Here is a 27,055-nt window from a genome sequence, read left to right as displayed (position 1 = left end):
ACATTATTAAGTGATGCACAGAACAGTCAGTCACATAAAAAGAAAAGCTGTCAAAGAGATTAACTCATTTCCAAGCCATCGCAGACTAAAGCAGCCGTTTGTTCAGTCGTTAAAATCAGTGTTTCCTTGCGTCCCTGCGGGCAGCCACGTCGCATGCTGGTAACAATATGATGAAACATTTAGTTAAGTATAGAAATGAGGGTGTGGACAAGCACCTGAGGATGTCACTGTGACGATGAGCTGTCACTGTGACGATCAGTTGTCACAGTGTCTACGTGCTCGCACAGAACAGGACAAACACAGAGGACACGCAGCACCGCTGCAGCAGTGACGTCCTCCAAACCTGGGACCAAAGTCTCCACTCGTTTCCACCTTAAATAAACTGTGAGACAAGCAGCTGCACGATCAGTAAAAGCCTGGACTTTCTCTTTATTCATTTATTCAAGGGTGTCCAAAGATTGTCAGACCACAGTTTCATTAAGTTACTCCTGAAACAACAGAAACACAGACAACAAACGCTTCAGTCGCTCACATTTCTTCTACTTGTAACACAAACATCAGAACGTACCTGTAACATGAGGCTGTAACATGCTGAAAGACATCACATTGTACCTTTATGACATTTATGGTGACTTGTAACAAAAATAATTATAATTTTTATACCTCACCTGTATTAAAATGTAGCGTCGTAGGATTTGGATTAGGTTTTTGAAGAGGATCACATTAAAAAAATATACAGAAAAGGAACAAGAGCCATCAATTTCTGACTACTCTACAAAAGAAATATTCAAAAATCACTTTGTACCGGATCTGTTTGTACCTTCTATTGGCAACGACATGTCCAGAACATCACAGTATGTATGCATGTCTGCATGAAGTGATAGTTGTTTTTGTTTTTTTGGAAGTGTGGTTGTTTGAGGTAATGACACAAGTGTGTGTTTCTGTAAAGTGCTCACTCTCTGCACCAAAGTCCATGAAGAAAACAGTGATTTTTACATAAACGTGCTGCCTTCATCAGTAACTTGCCACGTGTTATTTTGTGACTTTTGGTGTTTGGATTTACCAAAAGCCTGTGTAACGATGATATAAAAGCTGCAAACACATAAACCAAAGTAGTTGAAAATTATTATTATGTTATTAGGCAAGTCTTACGATAAGTAGCTTAAATTTGTTTTTCCCTTGTGTCCGCATTGTTAGCTATGTTTTCAGAGGTGTGTACAGGCACAACTGTGATTTACTGTGCTTTCCCTCATCTCTACGTCTTCAAAGTGTAGCTGTTCGGCCCAAAAGCAAACTTCAGAAAACAATCCACTCTCCTGAAACTAGGGCGATTAAAAGATTTTATTTAAATATCATATTGCGATTATTTTGATTGCAATATGAGTTGTAACATTTGTGCAGAGCTGTGCAAAACAAAGAGGTTTTCTTCAGTGTGTAGAATATGATGTGTAAAGACCAGAAGGTCAACATTTTATCTAAAATCCTGCGATTTCACAAAATTGCAGTTGGTCGTATTGCAATTTTTATAAAATTGAAATCAATTGTTCCGCCCTACCAGAAACACAGAAAAAAACAAGAAACACTTTTCACTGTCCCTCAAAAGATTCTGCAGTGCTCTGTGTAGCCCGAGAGCTTTGAGAATTCTTTTGTATTCTGTTAAATGCACTTTGAGACGCCCGTGGGTCACGTGTTCTGTTCACATATAGTATTTTTTTATGCACTTTTCACTGTGTGCTACACACATTTGTGCTGGTTTTAAAATGTGTCATCACCCGCTGCATAAAGTGACTGACCGCAGCTAAATTTCTGGGTTTAAACAAGTGCAGTTTGTCCTGGAATAGCCCTGGCGTGGGGTTTCCTGGTCCTCGTTGAGTTAGCAGGACTCCGTGAAACGTTAGCACTAACTAGCCCTTCAGAGAGTTTCCAGAGGCACACTTCAAATGGAGGGTTATTTTCCAGATTAACCCAATCCAAAGAAACCAACGTAACCGCCATAAAGTGAACACCGGCGAGCATGTGATGCAGCTACACTAACTACAAATGAACTTGCTGGCAGTCTTTTTTACAAACCACTAACTAGTCAGGACATTTTTAAGACTCGTCTCCACCTTGGCTGCAGACAAGTGCTTAATTATGCCTTTGTAGCCCACATGAGCACAACAACAGTGTCATACCGGCTTTTATGATGATGTATCGCATTCTTTATAGTGGTAACTCATCTCAAAAGGCCCATGTTTCACTACTCCATACAACCACACTTAAACAAACAAACAAACCCTGAACTATCACTTTAAAAGTACCACAGGTAGTAACCACCATCTCCGACTGACCTCCCGTCTCATTTGTAACAGTTCAAATGTCCGAGACTGGTCAGATGGGAGTGTTGGGCAAATGTCCGTTAGAGCCCGTGAGTGCTCCGTTACAGCCCGAGCCGCCGGCATGTCCACTGTGTGGACTCTGTCCAGTGCGTTTATTTAGACACTGGTTTCTCCTGAGGGCCTCCTGCTCCACAGGGGTCCTTCTGTCCGACTCTCTGCTCGGAGTCACCGCGTGTGGAGCAGTCGTCCTGCGGCAGCGCTGCCTGATGACGTACATCAGCACGGTGATGAGCAAACTGAGGCAGAGCACCAGCAGGACCGATACAACCACCAGCTCCTTCAGGTAACAGGGGTATCGAGCCGACGGCAGAGGCTCTCCTTCCACAAAGCCCGACTCATTCTGTCCAGATCTTAGAGTCCACAGGGTCACGTTCTTTCCCCGCTGTCTGGGAACACCCTGTGTGTCCCGAGTGGACTGTGTTGGTTTAGTGTCTTGCCGTCTTGTCTCTTTTGGTTCAGGCCAAAACCCAGTCGTGTTCTGTCCGGGTCCAGACCTGGACACAGCCTGCGTGGCGAGTGTGGGGCGCGTCCGCGGCCTGGTGTAGCTGCTGGTAGTCTGAACGACGGGGCTGCTCTTCTGTCTGACGTGATAGATGGCCATAGTTTGCTGGTAGCCGTTCTCTGTGGACAGGCAGAGGTAGTGACCCAGTGTGGCGGGGGTGGCCACAAAGCTCAGACTCCCGTCTCCCAGGTGCAGGTACAGGTCTGAGGACAGACGGCTGTTGGGACGCTCCCACAGCTGCCGGGACAGCTTCGATGCCGCGGGACACTGGAGCCGCACGACCTCATTCAGAGCCACGGGCACCAGCTCACCTGTGGGACATGAAGCTGGAATACAGATTACAAGTCACCAAAACCCAGAATAAACAGGAGCCTCCATGCTGCTCGTCAGTCTCATTGGATATGAAGAAAAGGGACCTGGCAGTTTACAAATTAGCTTATCCACAGCTCCATGGGAAATGTTGCTCTCCAGTGACTTCTTCTGTCTACAGTGAGTTTAGATTCTCTCACAGAAATAATGATACACCATATGGGGACAGTAATGACTTATTCAAATACATATAAATGACTTTAATATGGAGTTGCTTCCCCCTTTCGCAGCTATAACAGTTTCCACACTTTTTGGAAAGCATTCTGCAAGATTTTTAAGTTTTTCTATGTGAATTTGTGCTCATTCATTGTGTAGAGTAAGAACCTGGCTCGCAATCTCTGTTCCAGTTCATCACAAAAGGTGCTCATTGGGGGGGGGGGGGGTTGAGGTCAGGGCTCTGTGTGGGGCCAGTCAAGTTTTTCCACACCAAACTCATGTCTTTATATTCCTTGTTTTGTGCACTGAGGCACAGTCATGTTGGAATAGAAAATGATCTTTTCTCCAACTGTTGCCACAAAGTTGGAAGCATAGCATTGTCCAAAATGTCTTGAAGACTGAAAACCCTGAATTCAATATTTAACAGGTGTGGACGCATACTTTTGTCCATGTAGGGTTCATCATGTATCGCATCTATTATACTCTATCTGTCATGTGGACTGGTGGCATGTTGCAAAAATTCATCTGCGAGTGAATTAAAACAAAAGATGGGCATGTGTATTTGATGATTCGCTTGATTATAAAAAAAAGTCGACCAGTTGCTGTGACGATACAAAGATACAAACAAATCTTTCTACTCTAAAAACTGATTTGAAGGTGCATTTATTATCACACGGTGGCAGCAGAAGGAAGCATTTTGTTAGTGGACTGCATGCATGTTCATATAAGTGATGAAATTTAAGAGGTTCCTTGAATGCGTCTCGTTTGCAGCTGGACACACACACAGTGAACCCTGCATTAGATCTCATGCGCTGGAGTTAAGAGTATTTGAATATTCAACAAATTACACTACTGAATATTCAAATAGCATTGTTTTGCTACAAATGCCTCTCCCTAATTAAAAGGCTGGACATCTCCTAGTGTGAACACAGCTTTCTACAAAAGCAAAGCAGCCGAGCAGAAACCAGTGACACTTACCTGCAGACATCTTGTTTGGACCAAATCTGGCTCCGTGTGTTAACGTCACAGTGTTGCATGTCTCTTCTACATTTCCTCTCTCTATGTCCTGGGCTCTGTGGAGAGAAAAAAGACAAGTCAGCAGAGATTATGCACAAGTTGAAAAAGTTACTATTACATATAAATATTAAGTCTTCACAATCTGCATTAAACCTTTTTCCTGGTCTTTCGTGTCTAGTGTGATTGGACAGCCATCTGCTACAATGATTACATTACATGTCATTTAGCAGACGCTTTTATCCAAAGCGACTTACAATGGAATTGAGTACAATCAGCCAGGGGTGGAGTCGAACTTGCGACCATTGCAACCATGATGTGTTCCCACACAGGGTACCGGTCTTAACCACTGAGCCACTCCACTCCACTCCCCTGTTGATTAATCTATTATTGTCTTATTTTCATAAATAAACACAAGGTATCTTGATTTTTCCACTCCTTAAATGTTAACATTTTATAATTTATTTGATTCACGTAAAAAAGAAATCATGTAAAACTGAAAAATGTTGGTTTGTGGACAAACGAAGACATTTGAGAACATCCTCACTTTTCTGGACCAATCAACTCATTGATTAATCCACAATTTGATAGATTGATAGGATGGTTAGAATGGTATTACAGCAGGCGGTCGTACTCACACACTGGTCTGAGTGTTGGACGCCTCCACGCAGGCCCTGCTGGCAGTGTCCCACCCACAGAAGGGGTCTCGGGCCAGGACACACTGAGCACAGGTCCAGTAAAAAGAGCAGTTTGCTGTTGGAAGCCTCACCACACCCTCTGATGTGCCGACATAGATCACACCCTGCAGCGGGACAAAGGAAATACAACAAGTCAAAACATTTCTAACAAATCTAAGGTCCACCACCACCTGAACACACACACATACACACACACAGAAATATAAAAACCACATAGTTGCACTAAATCATAGTTTACCTTGGGTACAGAGAGCTTCAGGCTCTTGACAGGCTGAGGCCGCTCAAAAACCTGGACCTCCTCGATGATATGGGCCCCACTCTGCAGCAACACTGATTTGTGCAGGTAACCAGTCTCTGAAACAACGTCACACTTCATGTCAACACACGAGACAGACTTACTGTAGTACAACAACAACAAAACACAGAGTTTAAAGGAACCCGAGTGTGTTGTTGGCAGCTTTGTCTGAGGGGCCAGTGATACCACAAACTTAGAGACGTGTGTTCAGAGGAACTTACAGAAACAGGCTTTCATCTTTCATATTGTATTTCACTTATTTCTTATATTCATGGAACTTGCTTGAGTACTGTATTTTGTTCTTTCACGCCTGCGTGTTGGAATGACAAATAAAGCTCATTGAAACCTTGACGTGTCCAGTAATGGGTACTGGTCATGTGACCACACCTAATCCAAGACACTGTCCATGGTGCTGAAGTATAGGTTTGTAGGTTGTGAATGCTTTCCTTCTATAATATTATATTATACCATGTTGAACAAACACTTTTACAGTTTTGTTTCTCTCTCTCTCTCTCTCTCTCTCTCTCTCTTGAAAAAAACAAACAAAACAACAACCACAATTTAATCTCATGATCCCTAAATCATATTGTTGTTCTTATTCACAGTGAAAACAGTAACATTCACAGTGTAGGTTGGCAAACCTGGAGAACAGTCGATCAAAGATTAGAGGAATGGGTTTCAGATAGTTAGACCTAAAAAAAACTGATTGAAGACTAAATATCAGGAATTTTGCATACAACCATATCAGAGTGTATCCACTTGTGAGATAGAGATAGAAATCGACATTTCTTTGTTACACAAAACAGTAATAAGCTGTATTAATGAGCTTTTTGAATCAAACTACTGTATGTACTTTGTGGAGGAAAAACTGACAGCATCATCCCTTCATATGTAGCTTGTGCAAAAAAAAAAAGCCAGTGGATGCAACGATTAGAAGGAAGAAAGTCAGTATATGAGAAGAATCTTATTAGGCTGAACCTTTAAGAAAAGGATCCAGGTCAGAATCAGACCAGTGTGTTTTTCCTCAGAAAGGCAACAAGATGCTCCCACAATTGCGGACAACTGGGCAGCTTTTGTCCCCCAGAGCAATAAAAGTGAGTAGTGTTGTTACTTTGACATTTCAATAAAGTTAGTTGCATTGTCCAAAAGGGAGGTGCTTGACCTACCTGTGAGCAGAAAGAGGACGGTGTATTCTCTGTTGTTGGCAGCCTGGACTCTCTGGACAGTCAGGTGACTGTACTTGTGCTCAGCAGACACCATGGTCAGACTTCTCCTGACGGGCCGCACGCTGTCGTCCGCCAGAAAGTTCTCCTTGACGAAACGCAGGGCGTTGTCAGATGCGTTGTGCAGTCCACACTGGCAAACAAGACAGTTAGACATTAGCACAAATGACATAGACTTGTGTAGTCTGTGTATTTTCTGTGTGTAGAATTACATCAGTTAAATTCTATACCAGGGCCTTCAGATTTAGAACATTTACCTCTCCTGGATTTGCGACCTTCTCCTGAACGCGGGTGCTCCACTGCAACGTGTCTCGGTTCAGGACTTTGTAGTTGCCAGAGAAAACTGATTTGATGTCACTCAAGCGAAAGGAACACACCGCAGACCGCCCAGAGTTGACAGACCTGTTGAGAGAATAAGAATAAAGCCACGTGATTATACAGCACAGCACACAACAACTGATCTCTGTGAGCGTCCTGTAAAGAAATGACAGGGAGAGAATATACAACAATGCTAATACTCGAGCGCTACGAGTCGTCATGGTTTAGCACGTGTGTCAAACCTACGCAAAAGCAATCATTACAGCTAAAAGAAGGAGCCGTCTTTGGAAGTAAATCCTAAGAGACACTTTTGTTTTGTTTTTTGCATACTCACCACTGCGAGGTGAAGATTCCGTAAAATAGTGTCTCGTCTGTAGATGCTCCCTCTGCCGGTGGGAGGGTGTCGATGTCCTGGATCACATTATACGGGAGCTCGTTGTCCGCCTGGCACAAGAGCTGAGCTTTGGCGAATGTGGTCCAGCGTCGCTGCAGTGTCCGCTGACCGCCGACGTCACTCTGACACGCGAGAGGGAAGAGAGAAGTTTTAATAACCGTGTAAGAGCCCAATAAGCAAAACCCAGCTTGCACTGTTAAAATTCACATTGGAACGTTTGAACTTTACACATATTTACTTCTGGGATTTTGCAGAAACAAGTGTTTGTGTAGTGCTTTATATTTGTATTAAAGAAGTTGTGCTTTGACTTTCTGATAAAAAAATGTTAATCAAAAAACACTCATACTCCAAACTGAGCCAAGATCCTCTGCAATCATTTCCGGAGATGTGTTTAAAACTTGGTAAATGGCACAGTGGCCTCAATAAATGTGAAACGGGAGAAGTTTGAAACCAGCAAGTCTCTCCATTCTTCCTACAGATATCGTCCAGTCAAACAACCAGATAATAAGGCATGGATGGATCTGGAGTCTTCAAAATGTCTTTAAGCCTCATTAAATGCGTCTTTCAGGAGTTCACACAAAGTAACTGTGTGGTATGAGTGTTTTCAGGTTTAGTATCTGAATGTCCTTGGGAGTGACTTAAACTCTAGAGAGAATAAACTGCTCAAAACCAGGTGTGCTGAGACTGGAAGCTGTTATGACTAATGTATCCAAACATTTCACCAAAATGTCTAAAAACATGTTTTCATTGCTTTGCGTCTTCCATTATCCATGTGAGGAAAGTCAGCCTATCTGTAAATATCAGGGGAAAAAACTTAGTGATATCATTCTTACCATGCAGATCTGAGAAACGCGAGAGACGATAAATTTGTCGATGAAGTCGTACTCTCTGCCTACTTCACTGAAGAAGAAGTAGACCTTCTCCTCGTCGGGAATGAAACTGGAGCTGATGAAGGTTGGATCTGAAGAAAAGGTGGTATAAAAATATGTGGAAAAATTAAACACAGAACTATGACGGCAAATGGTCTGCGTTTACCCAGCTCTCTCTATCTCTTAATCATGATTTTTGACGGACGACACACTCACCTTCCAGCCATCCTAACGTGTCGTCCAGCTTCAGGTCGACACGTCTGCCCTCACTGAGGTGTCGTGAGATGACCGGCCGGTTTCCCCTGTAGTCTGCTACTGTCCCAGTGTAAAGCTCCCCGTCTGATACACAGAGAGAAAACACACAGGGTTTAAATCTATCTGCAAAACTGAAATGAGTTAGTAAAGAGGAATTTTAACCATGGCCACCTGGATATGTAAAATTAATTTTCAGCTATTTGACCACAACTTTTGGAACGTGCATTTAGAAATAGCCACATGCACTAGTTGAGACCAAGTACCACCCGAGGAAACTCGTGTACCACTGGTGCTACACGTACCACAGTTTGAGAACCATGGACTTGGACCATAGCTGCCATTATAACAGCAGAAGTAAATGGCATGGTCTGTATTTGCCTAGCGCTTTGACTTCCTCACCTACGATGATAGCCGTGTTGCGCTGGTAGGGGTCGTAAGGGCAGCGACCCCTGCCTTCATCGGGCCTGATGCTCATTGTTAACGTCTCTGAGTTCTGGGGAGAAAAGAGGGGCAAAGGTCAAGCTGACATATCCGACACCCAAGTTAAACAAACCACTCGGTTCAAAAATGTGTGCACAACCACACGTACCACATAGGTGCAGCGTGGACTGAAGGCAAATGTCCCACAGGCATAGATATGGGAGGCGTTCAGGAACTGCAGCACGCGGATGAAGTTTGGGCAGTCGGCCTAGATTAGAACAAGCACATAAAGGACACGTTCGATGTCGCACTCAGCGGCAGGAAAAAAAGAGCAAACAGTGTGTTCCACAGCAGGACCTTTGGATTCAACCCTAATATTTACAGAAGATAGACCGGGATCTAATGCTTCAATCGATATAGACTCACATTAACAGTTTCTACACCTTACTCATTCGCACGTCCGACTGGATGGAGTTAGGAGTGTGTGCATCGTTTACTTACCATTTCCTTGCCTTTCATAGAACATTGTTCCAGGTCTTTGTCTGAAGGCCTCCAGTCCAGCTGAGAAAAAAAGAGAAGAGAGGCACACTCGTCATGAGGGGAGCCGAGATTCACAGCTGAACAAAGAAAAACAGTACACGGCTGTCAATCACGGGGAATACTCTGGCATTTTGTTCAATAGGTTTACAGCATAAGCTTTTAAATGTGAATGAATAAATATCCATTTGATTGAAGCCACTGCCAAATGACTTCACAATGTACACATGTCTTTCTGTGTCAGGGTTCTCAAATTCAAATGACTCAAGGGCCACATGAGCCCATATGTGCATGTAAATACATGCACCACAGTTTGAGAACCATGGCTCTAATGCCGCTTTTCCACCACATGGTCCGAGCACAACTCGCCTCAGCTCGTTTTCTTTTTTACTTTTCCATTAGTTGAACTGAGCCGATACTATGAGGGACGTCGTCAGACTGCCGGCCACTGATTGGTCAGAGAGTGTCGTCACTGGAAGAGTCATAAGCACAACGTCCAACACAAGAATCAAATGGCTTTTTTCCACTATGGTTCGCCTTAGGTTGGTTTTCCACTACAAAAACAGTACCTACTCAAAGTGGGTGGAGTCATCCCTGCACAGCTGCATGAAACTGATGCGACTTTGTTTTACATGCGACACACACATAAACAAGTGACGAGTGACTTGTAAACCAGTTGTTTTCAATGTAAATGAATCATTAGAATCAGTTCATTGACCGGAGCACAGACTCCGTCTGACACGGTCATTGGACTGAAATACAGTGGCAGGGTTTATGCAGCTCGCCGCTCACCAGTCGCTATCGGCAGTGCTGTCGCTAAATATGCACCAGACTCCTCTGTTAAATATTGAGATTTTAGACATTTCCCTGGTAATTGTTGGAGATTAACCCACGTTTTTAGGATTGTTAAGTATTTTTAACTGATCTACAGTTTGGTATTGTTCGGCTTTATTCTTGTGCTGGAGGTCTCTTCCTGTGATGGCACTCACTCTGACCAATCAGTGGCCGGCAGTCTGACAACGTCATGCATAGCACCTACTCAGCTCGCTTGGAACCTCGCCAGAGCAGGTACTAAAATATGCTCGTGGAGATGCAACTTAACCATGGCGTTCCAAGGCAAGGCAGTGGAAATACACCACAATCGAAAGCCAAAACTGTAGATCAGATAAAGACTTCAAAATCCTGAAAACTATCTCCAACATTTAGCAAGCAAATGTCCCACTACATTTTCAGTGGAAAGGGGTAATTAAAGATGTCAAAAAGCAGAATAGTGTAGACAATGAGCATGTTTTTACTTTAGCTATGTGGATTTATAATGTAGGAAGGAGCACAGGTTTCACATGTACCAACATGAACGTGTTCCCACACTGGTAACCAAAACAAAAACACAAGAGAAGCTTGGAAGCACACACACAGACAAACACACACAGGGAGAGTGACGTCAAAGTGATTGTTCCCTCACCTTATTCCTCAGAGTGATTACATCCTTGTGGCCGACGTCCAGTGCCAGCACAGCATCCCGGGCTCCGACATACAGCACGTCTCCGCCCTCGCTGAGCAGCAGTGTGGTGGTGTTGCTGACATCATCGCTACTGAAGCGGGTGAGATGTCTCCCGGGGCTACCTGATGGTTCACAGCAATTAACACTAGGGTTAGATGTTCCATTCACTTCCCACAGAATAAGCAAAAACATATAGAATTTAACATACCTTCTTACATTTACCTATGATTTTATATTTACTCTGGTTTTCTTTTAAATCCATCCATCTATCTTTACCCTCCACATGAGGGCTGGTGCCAATCCCAGCTGACATAGAGCAAAATATTTTAGGGCTGCAAAGATTACTAATCAATTACTAAAATAATGGTCAACTATTTTGATCATCGATTAATCAGTCTAAGGTTTTTTTTAAATAACTAAATCAAGCTCTCTGATTTTTCAGTTTCTTGAATGTGAATATTACCTGGTTTATTTGCTCCATATAACAAATAAATCATTAAAACTGAATAACTTAACAAACAAAGCATTCGAGAACATCATCATTTCCAGGTTTGGTAAACACTATTCAACATTTTTCAAGATTTTACAGACCAAGCGGAAAAGTTGCAGCCCTAAAATCTTTTTTTTTAAAAAACAATTTGTTATTGGTTGTAATGATCAAGGCAGTGGAGATTAATATAATAATCTGGGAATTTTACTGTCATGGAATGTGTTTTGAAGCAAGCCAAACCAAAGTGGTTTGCAGCTACATCGCTGCTTTGCTGCCGGGCAGAGGAAACACAAATCAAGTCTTCACTCACCGAAGGGGAAGGAGACTCTGGGAGTCAGTCGTGTCAGACACGGAGACAGAAATCCCAGCAAGGCCACGGTGAAGGACAGTACGCTGTGAGTCTCCATTAAAACAGGACGAGGTCCGAGGGCGAGCACTGGCTCTGAGCTTCACCCAGACTGTCAAAGACTTGGTGGGAGTGGTGGAGGTCCGAGCTGAAGCCACATAGTCCGATTTGTAGAGCAAACCATCACTGGACCTGAGACACACACACACACACACACACACACACAAACACACACAGTGTCAGAACTAATTCAGACTCAAACCATTGCATTGAGGACATTTTTGCTGGTTATTACAACTTCAAACAAGTTCGGGCATCTGGTAAGTCCAACTGGGAGGAGAGCTAGGGACAGACCAAGGACCCAGTGGAGAGATTATACCTTCTTGTTGGCCTGGGAGAACCTGGACTTAGTTAGAGGGTTCAAATTAAGTCAATGCAGAGTCATATGTATGTTCAAAAACCATTGTTGTTTGGACATGTTGCCGTTGTGAGGATATTTTAGCAGGTCCTCTCAACGTCAAAGAGCTTTCTGAGGGTCAAGACTTTGTTTTAATGTTAGAATTAGGTTAATTGACAAGACAACTTGTGTGTACTTAGTTAGTGAGAAAAAATGTAGGTTCAAAAGGACACGCTGACATTTTAGGAGGTCCTCTCAACTTCAAAAGAGCTTTCTGTGGGTCAAGACTGAAGTAGATCATTGCAGAGTCCTAACAAGTATCACTGCACAAAACCATGAGAGTACTACTTCTTTCTTTGTTTGTGAGGACGATTGTTTCTGTTGAAAACAATTGTTGTGAGGACATTAAAGGAGGTCCTCTCAACTACAAAGAGATTTCTGAGGTTAGAGGGTTCGAATTAAGTCAAAGCAGAGTCCTAACAAACTTGCACAAACATGTGTTTTGAGTGTGAGTGTACATGTTATGAGGACAAATTCATGTTCAAAAACCATTGTTGTTTGGATGTGTGGTCATTGTGAGGACATTTGAGGAGGTCCTCTCAACTTCAAAGAGCTTTCTGTGGGTCAAGACTTGGTTATAATGTTAGAATTAGGTCTCCCTTAGTTTGTGTTCAAAACAATCACTGTGAGAACACTGACAGTTTAGAAAGTCAATGGAGAGTCCCATCAAGCTGCACAAACATGTGTTTGAGTGCGAGTGTACACGTTGTGAGGATGAATTTATGTTCATAGACCATTGTTGTTTGGACATGTTGTCATTGTGAGGACATTTTAGAAGCTCCTCTCAACTTTTTTGAACGCAAACGTGAGTGTGTACATGTCTACATTATGTTATTAGCACAAATTAAGGTACACAAAACATTGCTGTGAGGATAAATTGTCATCATGAGGACATCTAAGCAGAACCTCTGAACTTCTCCGACCTTTCTGAGGGTCAAGACTTGGTTTTAGGGACAGGTATATCATGTCTGTGAGGGTCCTAGCATGTGTGTGCGTGGGGGACAGATTTGTAAAGTGCGTCACGCTGACGAAACACGTGGTGGTCAAAGTTTGGCTATACACACGCAGCTGCTGTGTGTCCATGTTCATGTTCATTTTGTGTGTCGATATAAGTGTTGTGTACTCGTGTAAATGTCCATGTCGTGTCCCTCTGCTTCACCTTGATGCTCGGATGGAGTCGCTCCGCTGCTGTCGGTTAAATTCCTCCAGCTGATGCTCCAAATGTGATGTTACATGTGCGGCTCCGAGTGTCCTCCGTCACCGCAGTCAGTGTCCTCCTGTCTCTCCGTCACTGCTCCAACACACGCCCGGCTCTGTCCGTGCTCCAGTGAAAAAGTGGACACGAGAAACGTTAGCCGGCGAGCAGAAAGTGCTGACCACAGTTGAGCCTCTACTATAACAACAAAGGCTGCGAGAAAGAGAGTCTCCTCCCGTTTCATGGTCCTACTGTCTCCAAGCGCCACCTACCGGCGAACGCCACACACTCCACCATAGGCCGCCCTCCTTTACAAAGGCTTTTACGTTACAAAAAAAGAAGCCTGTGAACCAACGAATCAAGCTGCTTTGTAAGGATATCGACATCCGGTTTTCAAAATAAAACACAGAGAGCTCTCTATAGTATAAAAAAGAAGTCTCTATAAGTTCTCAACAAGACTGATAAAGTTGTGTTCAGCACATAGATATCTACTAGCATACTGGAAATCAGACGTTTTTACTGTTCAGTTTTAGAGAAATTTAAAATTAAATGTCTCACACTAATTTTAATCAAAAAATATAAATTTGAGCTGAATAAAAACTATCATTTTTGACCAGAACTGACTAGGTTGTGTTCAGGACATCAATGACTACTAGCATACTTAAAATCAGACATTTTTACTGTATAGTATAGAAATGAGCACTTTTTTAATTTACAAAAACTCAAATTTGAGACACAATAAAAAACAAAATTTTCCATAAATTCTGGACTAGGACTGGACTAGGTTGAGGTCAGGACATCTATGACTACTAACATACTTGAAATCAGACATTTTCACTGTTCAGTTTTAGAGACATTTCAAATTAAAAGTCTCACATTAGCACCTTTTAAGTGAAAAAGAATTCTCAACTTTGAGACGCAATAAAATGTTTCAATAAATTTTGGCCAGGACTGATTAGGTTGTGTTCAGTAACATCTATGACTTCTAGCATACTCGGAATCAGACATTTTTACAGTACAGTTTTAAAAAAAATTCAAATCAAATCTTTAATAAAGATATGCTGCAGGTATGGAGTTTCTTGTGGGACTAATGACACTGAAAGTAAGAATACTGTTCTGCACTGATTTTTCAGTCTGAGTACAGGAATGAGTTAAGGTAAAGCCTGTTCTGGTGTTGTTGTGTGATACATCTGCATGATTAATACATTTGGTCCACTGTGTGTAATCTGTGCAGGTACCTGGATGTTTTTCCTTGTTCTCTGTCCTTATATGAAAAATCTTCTTACGTTGGTTCCCACCAAGTTATCTCAGCTCGTCTGATTTGTCCACATACAGATTAACTGTTGCTGCAGAACTGGTCAAAGCACAACAACATCTGAACGCACACAGAGGATTTAGTTCTTTTCGAGAATCCATTCTTCTGTTCATTCTCAATCCACCTTCAGTTCCTAGAACTCAAAATATCTACCAGAACTGAGCCCTAAGCACCAAACTGTGGCATGTAAAATGACCTATAGACAGGCTCGGTGGTGAGTGCAGCAGGGAAAGGAGAAGGTAAGATGGCTAATGAGGAGAAAAGAAGATTGGAGAGGATTAGCAGTGACCTGAAAACAGCCATGTGGTAACAGGCTGCGCGCCCTCCCAGCGTCAAACGTGAAGCTGCAGGCAAACAGGAATACATCACGAGACAAGGTATACTGTGTATAATGTCTGTCACCTGCTTCATGAAAACACATGACAGTGGCATGAGCAAAAAATTATGGCACTGAGTCAAATATTTTTTGACTTAACACCATAATATTTTAAATTAAATACTGATTAAAAATACATGGAATCAACATGAAATTGAGGAAATCTGGTATCAACACTTGTTATGTTACTGCACTTTTTAACTTTTTTACACATGTAAATATCTATTATTGAACATTGAAGTATGTAATAAAAGATACTGTATTTATTTGAGATATTTTATTTTATTTTAAAGTTTATTATAGTGTTCACAATGCCCACAAACTTCTGAAAAGAAAACCTTTCATGAGCTCAGAGAAAAAATATGTATCAGGACATGTAATTTTCAAGCCCTACTGCGCACATACAGCACATGTATGTGTTTATGTATTTATCATCATCAGTCAGTCATCATCTACCGCTTTATCCTCTGCCAGAGGGTCGCGGGGGGTGCTGTGCCAATCTCAGCTACATCGGGCGATAGGCGGGGTACACCCTGGACAGTTCGCCAGTCCATCGCAGGGCCACACACAGATAGAGACGAACGACCATTCACTCTCACAGTCACTCCTATGGTCAATTTAGAGTGTTCAATTTACCTATCCCCACATTGCATGTTTTTGGACTGTGGGAGGAAGCCGGAGAACCCGGAGAGAACCCACGCACACACGGGGAGAACATGCAAACTCCATGCAGAAAGGCCCTTGTTTCAACCGGGGCTCGAACCCGGGTCTTCTCGCTGCAAGGCGAGAGTGCTAACCACTACACCACCGTGTGGCCCTTTATGTATTTATACTGTTGTTAATTCAATTTAGCTGAAAATATAAAGAAAAGATCTTTCCGTAGCCGACACTTAAAGTGACGAGACAAACCCTCCTAACGTGTAGATGATAAAGTGTGCACTCATAAAACACGTCCATCATTTCCATAGTAATCTAACCAAATGTGGATGGAGACGTGACGCTCCTCCAGTTCACTTCCTCTTCACTTCAGCTGCTCTTCAGGAGACACTCACAGCGATGCTGGAACCCTGGGAATTTCTTGTCATTGTTCAGCTGTCTTTGGCAGCGCGAATTACCGCCGGTAAGTTCAACGTTATTAAAAGGTTCTTTTAATAATGGAGATCTGAATTTGAGCCATATTGTGTTTTTTTGTTTTGTAAAAAGACTTGAAGTCATGAAACATCTGCTTACATGGAGGCATGTCTGTGACAGTGACATTTTAAATGGAGCCAACAAAAGACATTTTAATTTTTAGTACATCTAAAGATTAATCTGATCATCAGATGAGAAAACATTTTACATGAATGGTTAAGAATGTGCCGAGTGTTTCCTGTATTTACAGATTGGAGTGCTCCAAGGAACCCTGATGGAAACAGGTGAGACTCTACACCTCTGATTTGCATTATCTGAACTGATAAAACATGTCAATGTGGCTGCTGTTCAAATATTAGAAGTGATGTGACTAACGTGAAGATCCCTGATCCCCTGAAATAATGAGATTGATGTATTTCCTAACTACTTGAACTCAGAGAAAATAAGAATAAAGAAAATAAAGTTACCATCCAAGATATGGCGCCTCTTTTAAAAGCCATATCAGACACGTCACATATTTCAATGTAGCACAGTGTTTCCGTCAGTGCAAGTATTCAATCACCGAGTCATTATTGACCCAACATGTATCTACTTCCAGGACATATCATGAGATGATTCCACCAAGGTTTGACCGACCACTGTCTCCAGATACTCCAGATGCTGGGAAGTGGCTGATAGATCCTGACAGAAACTCCACATTTAAACGAGGTAGTCGTATCTCCCAGGATGCCCTTCCATTTTATTTGACTCACTCTGAGAGTTTAAGCCACAACGACACACTCAAGACAGAAAAAACGTCTAACCAGCGACCTGTGACCGCCAGAGAACACGATTATGAACCCAGACACGAGATTATAGTTATTATGGAAGAAGATCCTGCAGTGATGGAGTCGGCCGTTTACCTGTACGCGAGGCAACCCGGTGTATCTGCTCTGCTGAGGTACAAGAAGGGGGCGCTGCATGTTCTCAGAGGAAGACATTTCCTCCCCACTGGAAATCCTAATGTCATTCTGGTTGGCCATGGCGGCACAGAAGGAGGCTCAGCCCAGCTGGGTGGTCACAGCTCAGAGGAACTTGCCATTTTTGTGTCCGTCTTAAAAACCCACAGCATCTTGGGTCATCTCAGCACCATCAGCCTCATCAGTTGCAACCTTGGAAATGAGCTAGACTTTGTGCTGCAGCTTCTACAAGTTCTCCGGTCTCTGGGTGTAAAAACAAAGCTGCACCTGTATAACTCCTTCCTGTCGGTTAGCCCTGATGGAGAGATGATGACAACAGCTGACGGAGTCTGGAGGTCTCATGACCTCAGCAGGAGAGTCACAGCTGAACTGGACCACAGAGGGGATCTGTTGACCAGGGTGGAGCTTGGCTGTGCAGGCCCCGTGTTCCCGGACTATGAAGGCCATGTGTTGTATCTTCAGATGTTTGATTGGCCGAGACACCCTCAAATGTTTGTTCCAATGGAGCTGCGGAAAAAATATCCATCCATAGAGTGCCTGGAGGGTCTTACCTGGAGCTTGTTCTTTGAGGAGAGTGAAAGACGACGTGCTCCCGACTATGTCCTGGACCACGGTCAAAGACACATGGAGGCAATATGGCTCATAGAACCAGGACTCAAAGAACAAGAAAGCATCGTCTTTAAGCATATTGTTACCATCCAGGACCTTCTTGTGGAGATAAGATACCATGCCCGAGAAGAAGTTGCATCAGGCCTTTTTTATGTCCTCAATGATTGCATTTACAAAGTACACAGAAAGAGTCTCAGAGTAACTGTCGTAGGCAAGTTTATAAGCACTGAAAATGTGGCAGAGATCGATTATTTCCTTCTGAATTTCAACAGGCAGCAGAACGAGTCCTCGCTTCAGGAGCTCAGAGAGGGGCTCAAAGCATCCAAATTCAACGACTTCTGTCGACAGACGTTCCAGTACCAACAGTGCAGCTATAACTGCGAGCGATGGGGCCGCTACTTCATGGTGGCAGTGTTTTCGGCATCCGTGCGCAACTTCAGAACCTTCTCGCTGTTTCTCATGAGCGTCATAGGCTGCGAGGTGGGCCGCTTGCGGGGGACCGACAGCCGCCTATGCACGGCGTTCGTCGAGGACGACCACCCCATGGTTACAGAGCAACCGTGGCCCGATCACATGCGGCGAGGATTCTACGGCTGCGCGGTTGACAACTACGGCACGGCCCCGCAAAACATTCAGATTTGGTTGGATCAGGTGGTCTCGAAGGAAAACGCGCTGTACATCAAGTCCAAGCAGATCATGAACACGGTCGACCACGACGAGCAAACAGAACTGGCCATATTCGGGAAGGTCAAAGTCATGAATAAGTACGTGTTCTCTTCTTATCTGGAATTCTTTCGTGGGACACCTGAAGGGAGGAAGCTCAAGAGAGGATGCACTCCCACTTTCCAATGACAACCTATATCCACAGAAATTATATGATCTTGAAAATATCAGCATGAAAAAAACACAGTAAATAATTTAACAATTAAAAAAATCACGTCTGGTTATTATTGGTGGTTTATTACATAATTGTTTTCTTATAGTGTCACAAAGGTCGGATTACAGAGAATTGCGAAATATAAATACATAGAGAATGCAGAATCACAGAGGACAAAGCGTTGCTAGTAGAGACTTAATAAAGCACACACTCTGGAGATGTTTTTGTATGAGATGATTAGCATCGTATAAATGTAAAGATTCAGATACAACAATTTAAGTCACCGTGTTAGCCATCGACGCAGAGGCCGCGACAGATACTACGAAGCAAGAAACGTCGCAATCATGTCTGTGCAAAAGGAAGAAAGAAAGAGATCTCGTTTAAATGTTTTTAAAGAGTCTGGAAAAAATACACAGCAGTTCCTCTACATTTCAAATCTTCAAATCTGTTGCATGACGCGCCTGCGTATTATTATTATGAGACAGCATTCTTCTGCAACATGCAAAGTTGGTTATACTATATGACTGCGGTAAAAAAAAACTATATACTCTGCATTGACGCAGTTAAACTAATGACATGACCATTGCAAAGCGAAGAATTGACACTGTAAGACCATGTTCTTGTTCCCTTCCTTTCTCAAAATTTGCATTCATTCGATGGAGTCCACCTTTTTTTAAAAAAAACAAAACAAAACGAAAAACAAAAAGCAAAACTGTTTGTTTGCACTTGTCACACCTGGAGCTTTGAGCTGTGTTGGGTGAATCAGTGGTGTAGGTGTGAAACAGTGGGCCATTCATCCAACTGATCTTATGGGTGGAGGAGGATCTGAGGGCATTATGAATCACCAGGTAATGGGAAAAAAAAGGAAAAGACAAAAAGAAAAGAAATAAAAGTAAAAGGTAAAAATTATCACAAATAATATGATGAGAGTGACAGTGATGGTGCCCAGCAGCCTTTTGCAGCAGTTGATTCAGAGTCGGATACAAAGAAAAGTGTCGGATCAGCAAATCGTAGTCTGGCTCAATGTGCGTCAAACCGGTCCGACGACATCTACAGACAGACGTGTTCCAGCCCATTCAGACCGTTAGTGAGTGTGACGGGTGTTCTGGCTCTGACATGCAGATGTTTTAAATATCACTTACAGTTACGATAGAGCGCGCTGAAAGACTTTAGGGGCCGTTCAGATGAAGCGTCTCAGCTGTGTGTGTGTGTGTGTGTCGACGTCACAGTCGCCTCAGCAGCTCCTAGGTTTTGGTCGCTTTGGAACAACAGAAGCGACACAACTGTAAGCTGTGGTTTTAAAAACACTTCCTCCGTGTGTGTGTGTGTCTCTAGACGCTTCATGTGAACGGACCCTCTGAGTGTGTGGTAGACACTCGGTGTTCGATTGAGTGTGAGACGCGTGAAAGAAGAGTGAATTTAGCAGATGCAAAGGACGCTGGGCGGCACACTGTCAGAAATGTAATGTGTCAAATGTGTTCAATTTCAATTCCTATTTATTTGGTGGGAACAGTTTGCTGTGTGCAGACAAGACTTTGCACCCTCAAATTCTGTCCCCGATGCATGACGAGGAGAGTGACGTGTGTGAGTTGTTTACTGGGTTCGGAATCCAGGGCAGAAACATGCTTGCTGACGTGTTGGGCTGAGAGCCGGTTCTTCACAGGACGACGCACTTGCATAGGGTGCCTGTCCCCGGAGAGGTAAGGCTGTGCTGTTTCTTGGCTAGGTCCTGGATTAAGTTCCAGAAGTTCTGGAAAGAGATGCCCTCTCCGTCACCTACGCCCATCAACTGCATGACTTTACTCAGTCCCTGTTCTGAGCCAAAACCCTGTGGGGAAAACAAGGACAACACATTTTTTTTTAGACTGAACCAATTTTCAGCTGACAAATGAGAACCTGGTGACCTCATAAAAAAGAAGGGAGTCATCTCCTGAAAAACACCACACAGGCGCAAACATGTTCCTGGCATTACATTTACGACGTCTATGATGTATTTTCACAGGAAGCACATAACGGTGGAGAAAAGCCAAAAGTATAAATGACAAAAAAAAACAAAACACCTTATGTGACCAATTGTCACGTGGAGTAAAGTATGCTTGATGTTTGCTGCATGTTTCCTCTTTCAAATGTGCAACAAAAGACTGGGAATGTTTTGCAACATTCACAGAGAATGAAATGAAATGAATGGAATGTTACACAGGTGAAGAGGTTGATTCACAACAGGTGGCAATGATAACAGTTTCAGCATGAAAGGGGCATCCTTGGAAGATTCAGTCATTCACAAGTTAGGGTGGAAGAAAAGAGGTTTAACCACTTTTTTCACCACAGTTAAAGAATGTTTCTAAACATGCAAGTGCAATTCATTTAGGCAAAAGTAAGTGATGAAGGTGTTCTGTGTCAATGTGAACAAGACTTGGAACCAAGAATTACCTTATTATTATTGGTTTGACAGAGTGAATTTGTTTTATAAATTATAAGAAAAAGTCATGTTTGAAAGTCACAAAATACTATTTCTAAAAAGTGGTCGATGAGACAGAATACTAGATGAAGAAACGCTGTGACTCATTAAGTGGGCGAGGTTTACTCTTTCATCATTTAAAAAGTCCAAAAACAATATAAATGACATGGTCTTTAACATTAAAACAGACAATTGTGACAGGACAGTGTATTTTTTAATTCCTTTAATCCAATAGGATATGGAGAATAACTGAATTTAGTCCACACAAACAAATTCTGGCAAGTTGTGGCTATAGCTCCATGACTTATAGTGGACAAGTCCTAACTAAACCAAACAGGAATGTAATGGTTCATCAGATGCTCTAATTCTGAAAGTCGTACAGTGTGAACTTGGTTTTTCTGATGGTTTGGAGTGACCTTGTTAGAGCAGGACACATAGATTCACCAGTTCCTTCTATATTACTTAAGGTAATAAGGGCCAATCTGGCAGATTTCATACAGTAAGTGTGTGTTTGCTGGTGTGTGTATGGGGCTTGGTACCTTGCCAGAGCAGGTACTAAAAAGTACCAGGTGCTCTCACTAATGGAAAAGGATAAACATAAAGTATGTGTGTGAGGTGAGCTTAGCTGCCACGCCCAGCTGCTGAAGGCAGTGGCCGACTTGGCTGAGGCTGAAGCACATGGGAGACTGACGGCAGGTTTACCTTGGCCAAGGTTGGCAGCTGGGAGGACAGCATCCCTTTAAATTCATCAACCTTCAGGGTTGGACTGTTGTCTTTTGAGGAGCCATGGAACTGGGAGACCAGTGTGTGGATGGCGTTCTCTAGCTCGGAGCACTGGATTATAAAAAACAGAAAGAAGAAGTCATTAGCAACAACAGTACAGTAATACCACTCAAACAAACGTTGCTATTGGCTATCTGCCCCAAAGCAAACAAATGCAGCTTATTGACCAATGAGAACAGAGAATGGAAAAACCAGGACTTTCAAAAACAACCAACTGGATCAGGTTTGGCTACCAAATGACTCCACCCACCTGTCCCCCTAAGCATAAATTTCAGTTTGGGTTTTATTTATTTACTACTGCAGTTCTTTGCCGTTTATTCAGCCACTGTCTGCAACTACCAGTTCAACAGCAAACAGACACAATGGTGAACCTAATGGTGCATCCTTCAACAGCCAATGAGCCAAGTCTAAATGTGGTTGTCAATTTTTCCAAAAATAATGTTACATGATGAGATATTCCTTGGATACTCCCCACCCAAGAAAGGTCGAAAAAGGATGTCCAACTTTTGCCCTTTACCTGAGTTTATGTCATTGACTAAAGAACAGCTTGTAAAAATTGTTGTCGTTGTAGTTTGTTGTAGTGTTATAACCTAGTTGACAAAGGAATCTAACTGGCTTTTGACTGTTCCTCAACATGAACTACAATGTCAACAAAGTGCAAAATTCTGCAAAACTCAACCATTTAAAATAAAGCAATTTGCCAATAATAAATGTTACAACTGAACATATACATTACAAAATCAGACCAAGGGCCACACTTTTTGTGGTTATATTAGGAATTGGAGGCTCGGATTTGGTAAAACTGGAGGATTTACAGAGGTTTCACCTAAAGAAAACTATACCAGCTTAATAATATGTCTGCCATGTTATCAGCCTTATCCAAATGCAATCGTTTATTCTCCCACACCAAAGTCCATTGAGAAAATCTGCATTTTTAGCTCGCTGGGACAGGACAATTGTTGGTCTACTGCTGTAATAATTGGGAAGTTTCTGCCTCCGAGGTAAATCTGAACAAAATTTCTAAACAAACTACACAATTTTGGCCACTGGACGGACGTTTTGACGTTCCAACAGTGAGATAAAGTTGTAGACATATTCTTAAAATGGCAAAAACTTAAGCTTGTGTAGATTTTGTGAGGTGAGCCTGAATCACTTTGTTTTGTGTGTCAGTACCTGGTACAACCACATCCATCCACTGTCTACCACTTTATCCTCCACATGAGGGTCACAGGTGCTGCTGGTGAGAATCCCAGCTGACATAGGGTGAAAGGCGGGTACACCCTGGGCATGTCTCCAACATATGGAGACAATCAACCACTCACTCACACCTACGGTCAATTTGGAGTGTCCTATTCACCTCTACATGTTTTTGGACATGTGGGAGGAAACCAGAGAACCCCCGGAGAAACATGCAGACCAAATGCCACACAGAAAAGCCCCAGACCAGGACGCTAACCAGCAACAGTACTACTTTAAATAATAATAAAAAAAACTAAACTATCCGTTACCGAGATGATGTTTTTTGACTCAAAAAATATCACTTTATAAAGTTATCTGATAAGTCACACAGACTATTTTTGTGAATTCACTTGAAGTGTTCTCTCTCCTGTGGGTCCGTGTTTAGTCTCTCCAGAAGGCCACACCAGCCTTTTACAGTGGCGGTAATTGCTGTAAGTGTGTTCACCAGCTGTTCTCTGGACTGTGCCAGTCTGCTGTAGTGGACCTCGGCAACGTTTCTGTTGCCCTGGAAAATGATGCTACTGAAGTGGGAAGTGGTACTGATGAAGAGGGACGACGCTGAGAAACACAAGATTTGAACAAGCCGTGTGACCAACACTATGGATTAAGATGGCAGCCTTCCTGTTGGGTTCGGATCGTGGTCGTAATGTAATTTTTTCTTCATCCCGACCTTCTTCACATGTGTACCAATTTTTGTGCATGTATGACAAACCTGCTATTCGGGGTGAATTTGAACAGTGGGCGGCGCACTTATTTGCCCCTCCCACATCCAATTTTCGTCCCACATTCACCGAACCACTTTCAGACAGAGTTTGGGGCGTGGGGGAAGCCCTCAAAAACGTGATTAATTTGGCAGGAAAATAAGAATAACTCCTTTAATTTCAATGGGGTCTGAGTGCACAACCCTAAAAACACAAGAGCTTCTCCTCACACTGCTGCACACTCGTACTCCTGAATGAGAACTGGTTTCCTCGTAGCCATCAGTGGAACACACTTCAAGTCTTGCTACAGTTATTCAATACATGTGGGCCAACAGCTTTGTCAGAAACCACACCCTTTCTGACTGATACACCACAAGCTGCTGCAAGCCCTCCTCACCTAAAAGTAAAGACTCTCCCAGACAGCACCACAACCCTGAATACACACACACACACCGGTGCAGTTATACGTTGGAATATGTACACACACTTCTTTATATAAAGCTGAATGATGAATTTGGTCTCTGAAATCTATCAAAAAGACTTTAGACAGTTACTTTGTATAGCAAAGAGCATTCGAGGATTGAGTTCTTGTGATTTGTTTGAGTTACAACAAATAAAATGAGGACGACTCCCGCGTTTTTATTGGCCTTTCACCACACCTTAGTCTCATTTGCCTCCAGCTCTGAGATCCTTCACAGTGACTTCAGAGGCTTAAGGGCTTTATCATTTATTATGTGTGAAACTGAGTGGACTTCTTCCACTCCCCCCCCCCCCCCCCCCTCTGCTGTACAGGGACAGCATATGACAGCAATGAAAACTACTCACAAGAGGTTGGTTGGGGTGAACTTTCACTATCAGAATAATCAGGAATGGACAAAATTGTTGATATTTCACACACCAGTGACAATGCTGCAACAAACAGGACCTGATCATTTCTTATGATTTTATGCTCTAGTTATTTTGCTCATATTTACAATTATTACAATATTATTAACAACACTTTATTTGGTCAGGAAAAATGCAACTGATAACATTCTGTAGCACTGCAGTGAAAGCTCCGCCCACAAAACACCTTAGTAGTATATTTTTGTTCAACATTACAATATTTAATAAACATTTTTGGTAGAGTCAGTCCATCCTTTTCATCCATACGGATAGAAAGTTAAACTGCTTAAAGCAGATATTGTACATGGGAGGCAGCTGTAGTGCAGTGGTAGAGTGGGTCATTTTCCAACCATGGGGGTCAAGAGTTTGATCCCTGGTTCCTCTAGGCTAAATGCAGGCGTGTCCCAGGCCCTGGGCAAGACAATTAACCCCCAAACTGCCAAACATATCCAGCCACCGGTGGTTGTACACAAGTGTACTTCTGTTGCTAATCCCAGTGCAGATTATTCGTTTAATCATCATTTATCATTTTACTACCATCTAGTGTTAAAAAAACCCAAAGGTTTGTAGTCAATAACACAACGTTAATATAATTTAAACTATTGTTACATTTGTGTCAAAGGGAAACTCCTAGGTGGTGGGAGGGGGGCCTCCTCAAATCAAATTCACTTTAGGGCCCCATAAAGGCATGTAGGCCCCTTTAAGTTCGTAGCTTTTTCTGTAGTATGATGCATTTTGCAACTATTTTTCGGTTTCGAAAATAATGTGAAATATCATCATAAATACACTTTCTTTTCCACTTGACCGGCCCCCTAACCAGACACTCATTGGCCCCCCCAGTTCATTTGAGCTTAAGGCCCCTGTGTTAAAAGGATTGTGTGTGTTCTTTTAATCTAAATTGGAGTGCTTTGGCACAGAGGGCAGGAAAGGAGGAGAAAATGTCTCTGTGAGGCTGACAGGCCTGACATGAGGCCCTGAACATGAAGTCACCAGACCAGACTGAGGGAGGGAAGGCAAATAATGAGGAAGGTCTGAATTTAAAGAGGATGTCAGTGAATGAGTGAGTGAGTGGACAATCCTGGGGCCCCACACCCACACTGAGTGGAGTTTCAGTATCAGAGACAGTGAAAACTGTGCTGATCTGGGTTGAGTTTCCTGAGACAGGGCTTCAGAGGAATGACAGCACAGTCTCAGGGAGGGGCCGCTGGCAGCTCGTCTCCACGAAACGACTGTTTTTTAAAAAGTAGCTGAGCTGACGCGAACTCAGAGAGCTGACACAGCACAACTTGCATATATACACGTATATATGTCATTATTTAACCCGGGAGAGTGAAAAATGACACGTTAACGTCCCGCTCTCGCTCTCTCACTCACTCCCTTCACTGCGTGTCACTTCCCAAAGTTCGTCCATTTGGAGAACAAAAGTGCGCGTATTCTCGCGAGAGAAGGAAACACACCCAAAAGTTAAGTTTTTCTGGCGTTAGCAAGCGCGGGTTTTGAAGTTGTCAGTGGTAAAAGAAGAGTTTAAAGTTCGTACCTGAGGCATGTTGACTGGAAGTGAAGGTTTTTTTTTTCTTTCTTCTTTTTTTCTCCGTGTGGCTCGTTCTGCTTCTGCTGCTGCTGCGTGTGTATGTGTGTGTGAGTGTGAGCTGCCTCTGTCACAGCTGGCCTGAGTCCTGGATCCTCCCACAGCAGGAGAGAGAGAGAGAGAGGGGAGAGAGACACAGATACACACAGAGAGAGAGAGAGAGCGGGAGAGAGAGAGAGAGAGAGGACAGGAAGAAGGAGCTGAGAACAACATACCTAACTTCAAACACCACCACAGCCTGGACACTCACATGCCAACGCCTATACAAGAGTCAAACTTAAAGGTCCAGTGTGTAACATTAAACATGGGCGGTATATATCTTTTCAGCTAGAACCTTTGCTTTACAGAAGTCACCATCTTGTGCAAATGTCAGAGAGAGTTTAAATCTCTTGGTTGGTTTGGTACATATTTACCAAAATAACCAGCCCCAACTGGGCAGGTACCATTTTTTTTGGTACCCTTTCCTTGGAGTAACAGAGTAAAAAGCCTGTGGGATACTTGGCATGCGATTTGCATATCGTGGACCGTGGTATACTTGCGCGTCAGGGTCCTGTAGTATCCCACTTCACCATTGGGTGGTATAAGTCTGGAAGCAGGGAATAGGACGCATTCTTATCAAAGAAGAAGAAGAGAACGATGTCTGGTTTTGGGCAGCTAGTGGCTGAAAGGCCCGTCGGGCAGGGGAGTCGGGGTGTCGGCCGGTTCGAGGGTCTTCAG

The 27,055-nt window shown here is 43.0% G+C and overlaps 3 protein-coding genes across 5 annotated transcripts; 1 reads left to right on the top strand and 2 right to left on the bottom strand.

Moving 5' to 3' along the window:
• Window positions 1-398: 398 nt before the first annotated feature.
• Window positions 399-14,923, bottom strand: sema4ab (sema domain, immunoglobulin domain (Ig), transmembrane domain (TM) and short cytoplasmic domain, (semaphorin) 4Ab). 3 transcript variants are annotated; one of them, XM_058619730.1, is made up of 16 exons: window positions 14,656-14,923; window positions 13,382-13,544; window positions 11,730-11,957; window positions 10,891-11,051; window positions 9,393-9,452; window positions 9,061-9,159; window positions 8,871-8,964; window positions 8,433-8,555; window positions 8,181-8,308; window positions 7,288-7,469; window positions 6,893-7,037; window positions 6,579-6,768; window positions 5,356-5,471; window positions 5,058-5,221; window positions 4,384-4,478; window positions 399-3,206 (listed from the first exon to the last, which is right to left on the bottom strand). In XM_058619730.1, the coding sequence occupies exons 3-16, from the start codon at window positions 11,824-11,826 to the stop codon at window positions 2,371-2,373; spliced, it is 2,490 nt and encodes an 829-aa protein (XP_058475713.1). In that variant the 5' UTR covers window positions 11,827-11,957; window positions 13,382-13,544; window positions 14,656-14,923; the 3' UTR covers window positions 399-2,370. The 3 variants fall into 3 exon arrangements, with proteins under 3 accessions (XP_058475713.1, XP_058475712.1, XP_058475715.1); XM_058619729.1 differs by lacking the exon at window positions 14,656-14,923 and having other exon boundaries at window positions 13,382-13,696; XM_058619732.1 differs by lacking the exon at window positions 14,656-14,923 and having other exon boundaries at window positions 399-3,191; window positions 13,382-13,695.
• Window positions 14,924-15,819: 896 nt separating this feature from the next.
• Window positions 15,820-18,659, top strand: LOC131447845 (uncharacterized). Its single transcript, XM_058619927.1, has 2 exons — window positions 15,820-16,523; window positions 16,838-18,659. Exons 1-2 carry the CDS (start codon window positions 16,462-16,464, stop codon window positions 18,657-18,659), a joined length of 1,884 nt encoding a protein of 627 aa, XP_058475910.1. The 5' UTR covers window positions 15,820-16,461.
• Window positions 18,660-18,746: 87 nt separating this feature from the next.
• On the bottom strand, window positions 18,747-26,448 carry s100v2 (S100 calcium binding protein V2). The gene is made up of 3 exons (XM_058619796.1): window positions 26,288-26,448; window positions 21,845-21,976; window positions 18,747-20,512 (listed from the first exon to the last, which is right to left on the bottom strand). Exons 1-3 carry the CDS (start codon window positions 26,294-26,296, stop codon window positions 20,342-20,344), a joined length of 312 nt encoding a protein of 103 aa, XP_058475779.1. The 5' UTR covers window positions 26,297-26,448; the 3' UTR covers window positions 18,747-20,341.
• Window positions 26,449-27,055: the final 607 nt, after the last annotated feature.

The sequence above is a fragment of the Solea solea genome, chromosome 20 (assembly GCF_958295425.1).
Source record: "Solea solea chromosome 20, fSolSol10.1, whole genome shotgun sequence".
Classification (NCBI taxonomy): Eukaryota; Metazoa; Chordata; class Actinopteri; order Pleuronectiformes; family Soleidae; genus Solea; species Solea solea.
Note: the sequence above shows the minus strand (reverse complement) of the source record. Positions and strands in the feature narration are given on the sequence as shown.

Excerpts from the sequence above, each read along its gene's own strand:
- sema4ab (XM_058619730.1), bottom strand. The coding sequence starts at position 11,826 with ATGGAGACTCACAGCGTACTGTCCTTCACCGTGGCCTTGCTGGGATTT. Across the intron at positions 5,472-6,578 it reads CGTCCTCTTTCTGCTCACAG|AGACTGGTTACCTGCACAAA; the intron begins GTAGGTCAAGCA and ends ACGTTGTTTCAG. Across the intron at positions 5,222-5,355 it reads TGAAGCTCTCTGTACCCAAG|GGTGTGATCTATGTCGGCAC; the intron begins GTAAACTATGAT and ends GTCCCGCTGCAG.
- s100v2 (XM_058619796.1), bottom strand. Across the intron at positions 20,513-21,844 it reads AGCTGCCAACCTTGGCCAAG|GGTTTTGGCTCAGAACAGGG; the intron begins GTAAACCTGCCG and ends TTTTCCCCACAG.
- LOC131447845 (XM_058619927.1), top strand. The coding sequence starts at position 16,462 with ATGTGCCGAGTGTTTCCTGTATTTACAGATTGGAGTGCTCCAAGGAAC. Across the intron at positions 16,524-16,837 it reads AGGAACCCTGATGGAAACAG|GACATATCATGAGATGATTC; the intron begins GTGAGACTCTAC and ends ATCTACTTCCAG.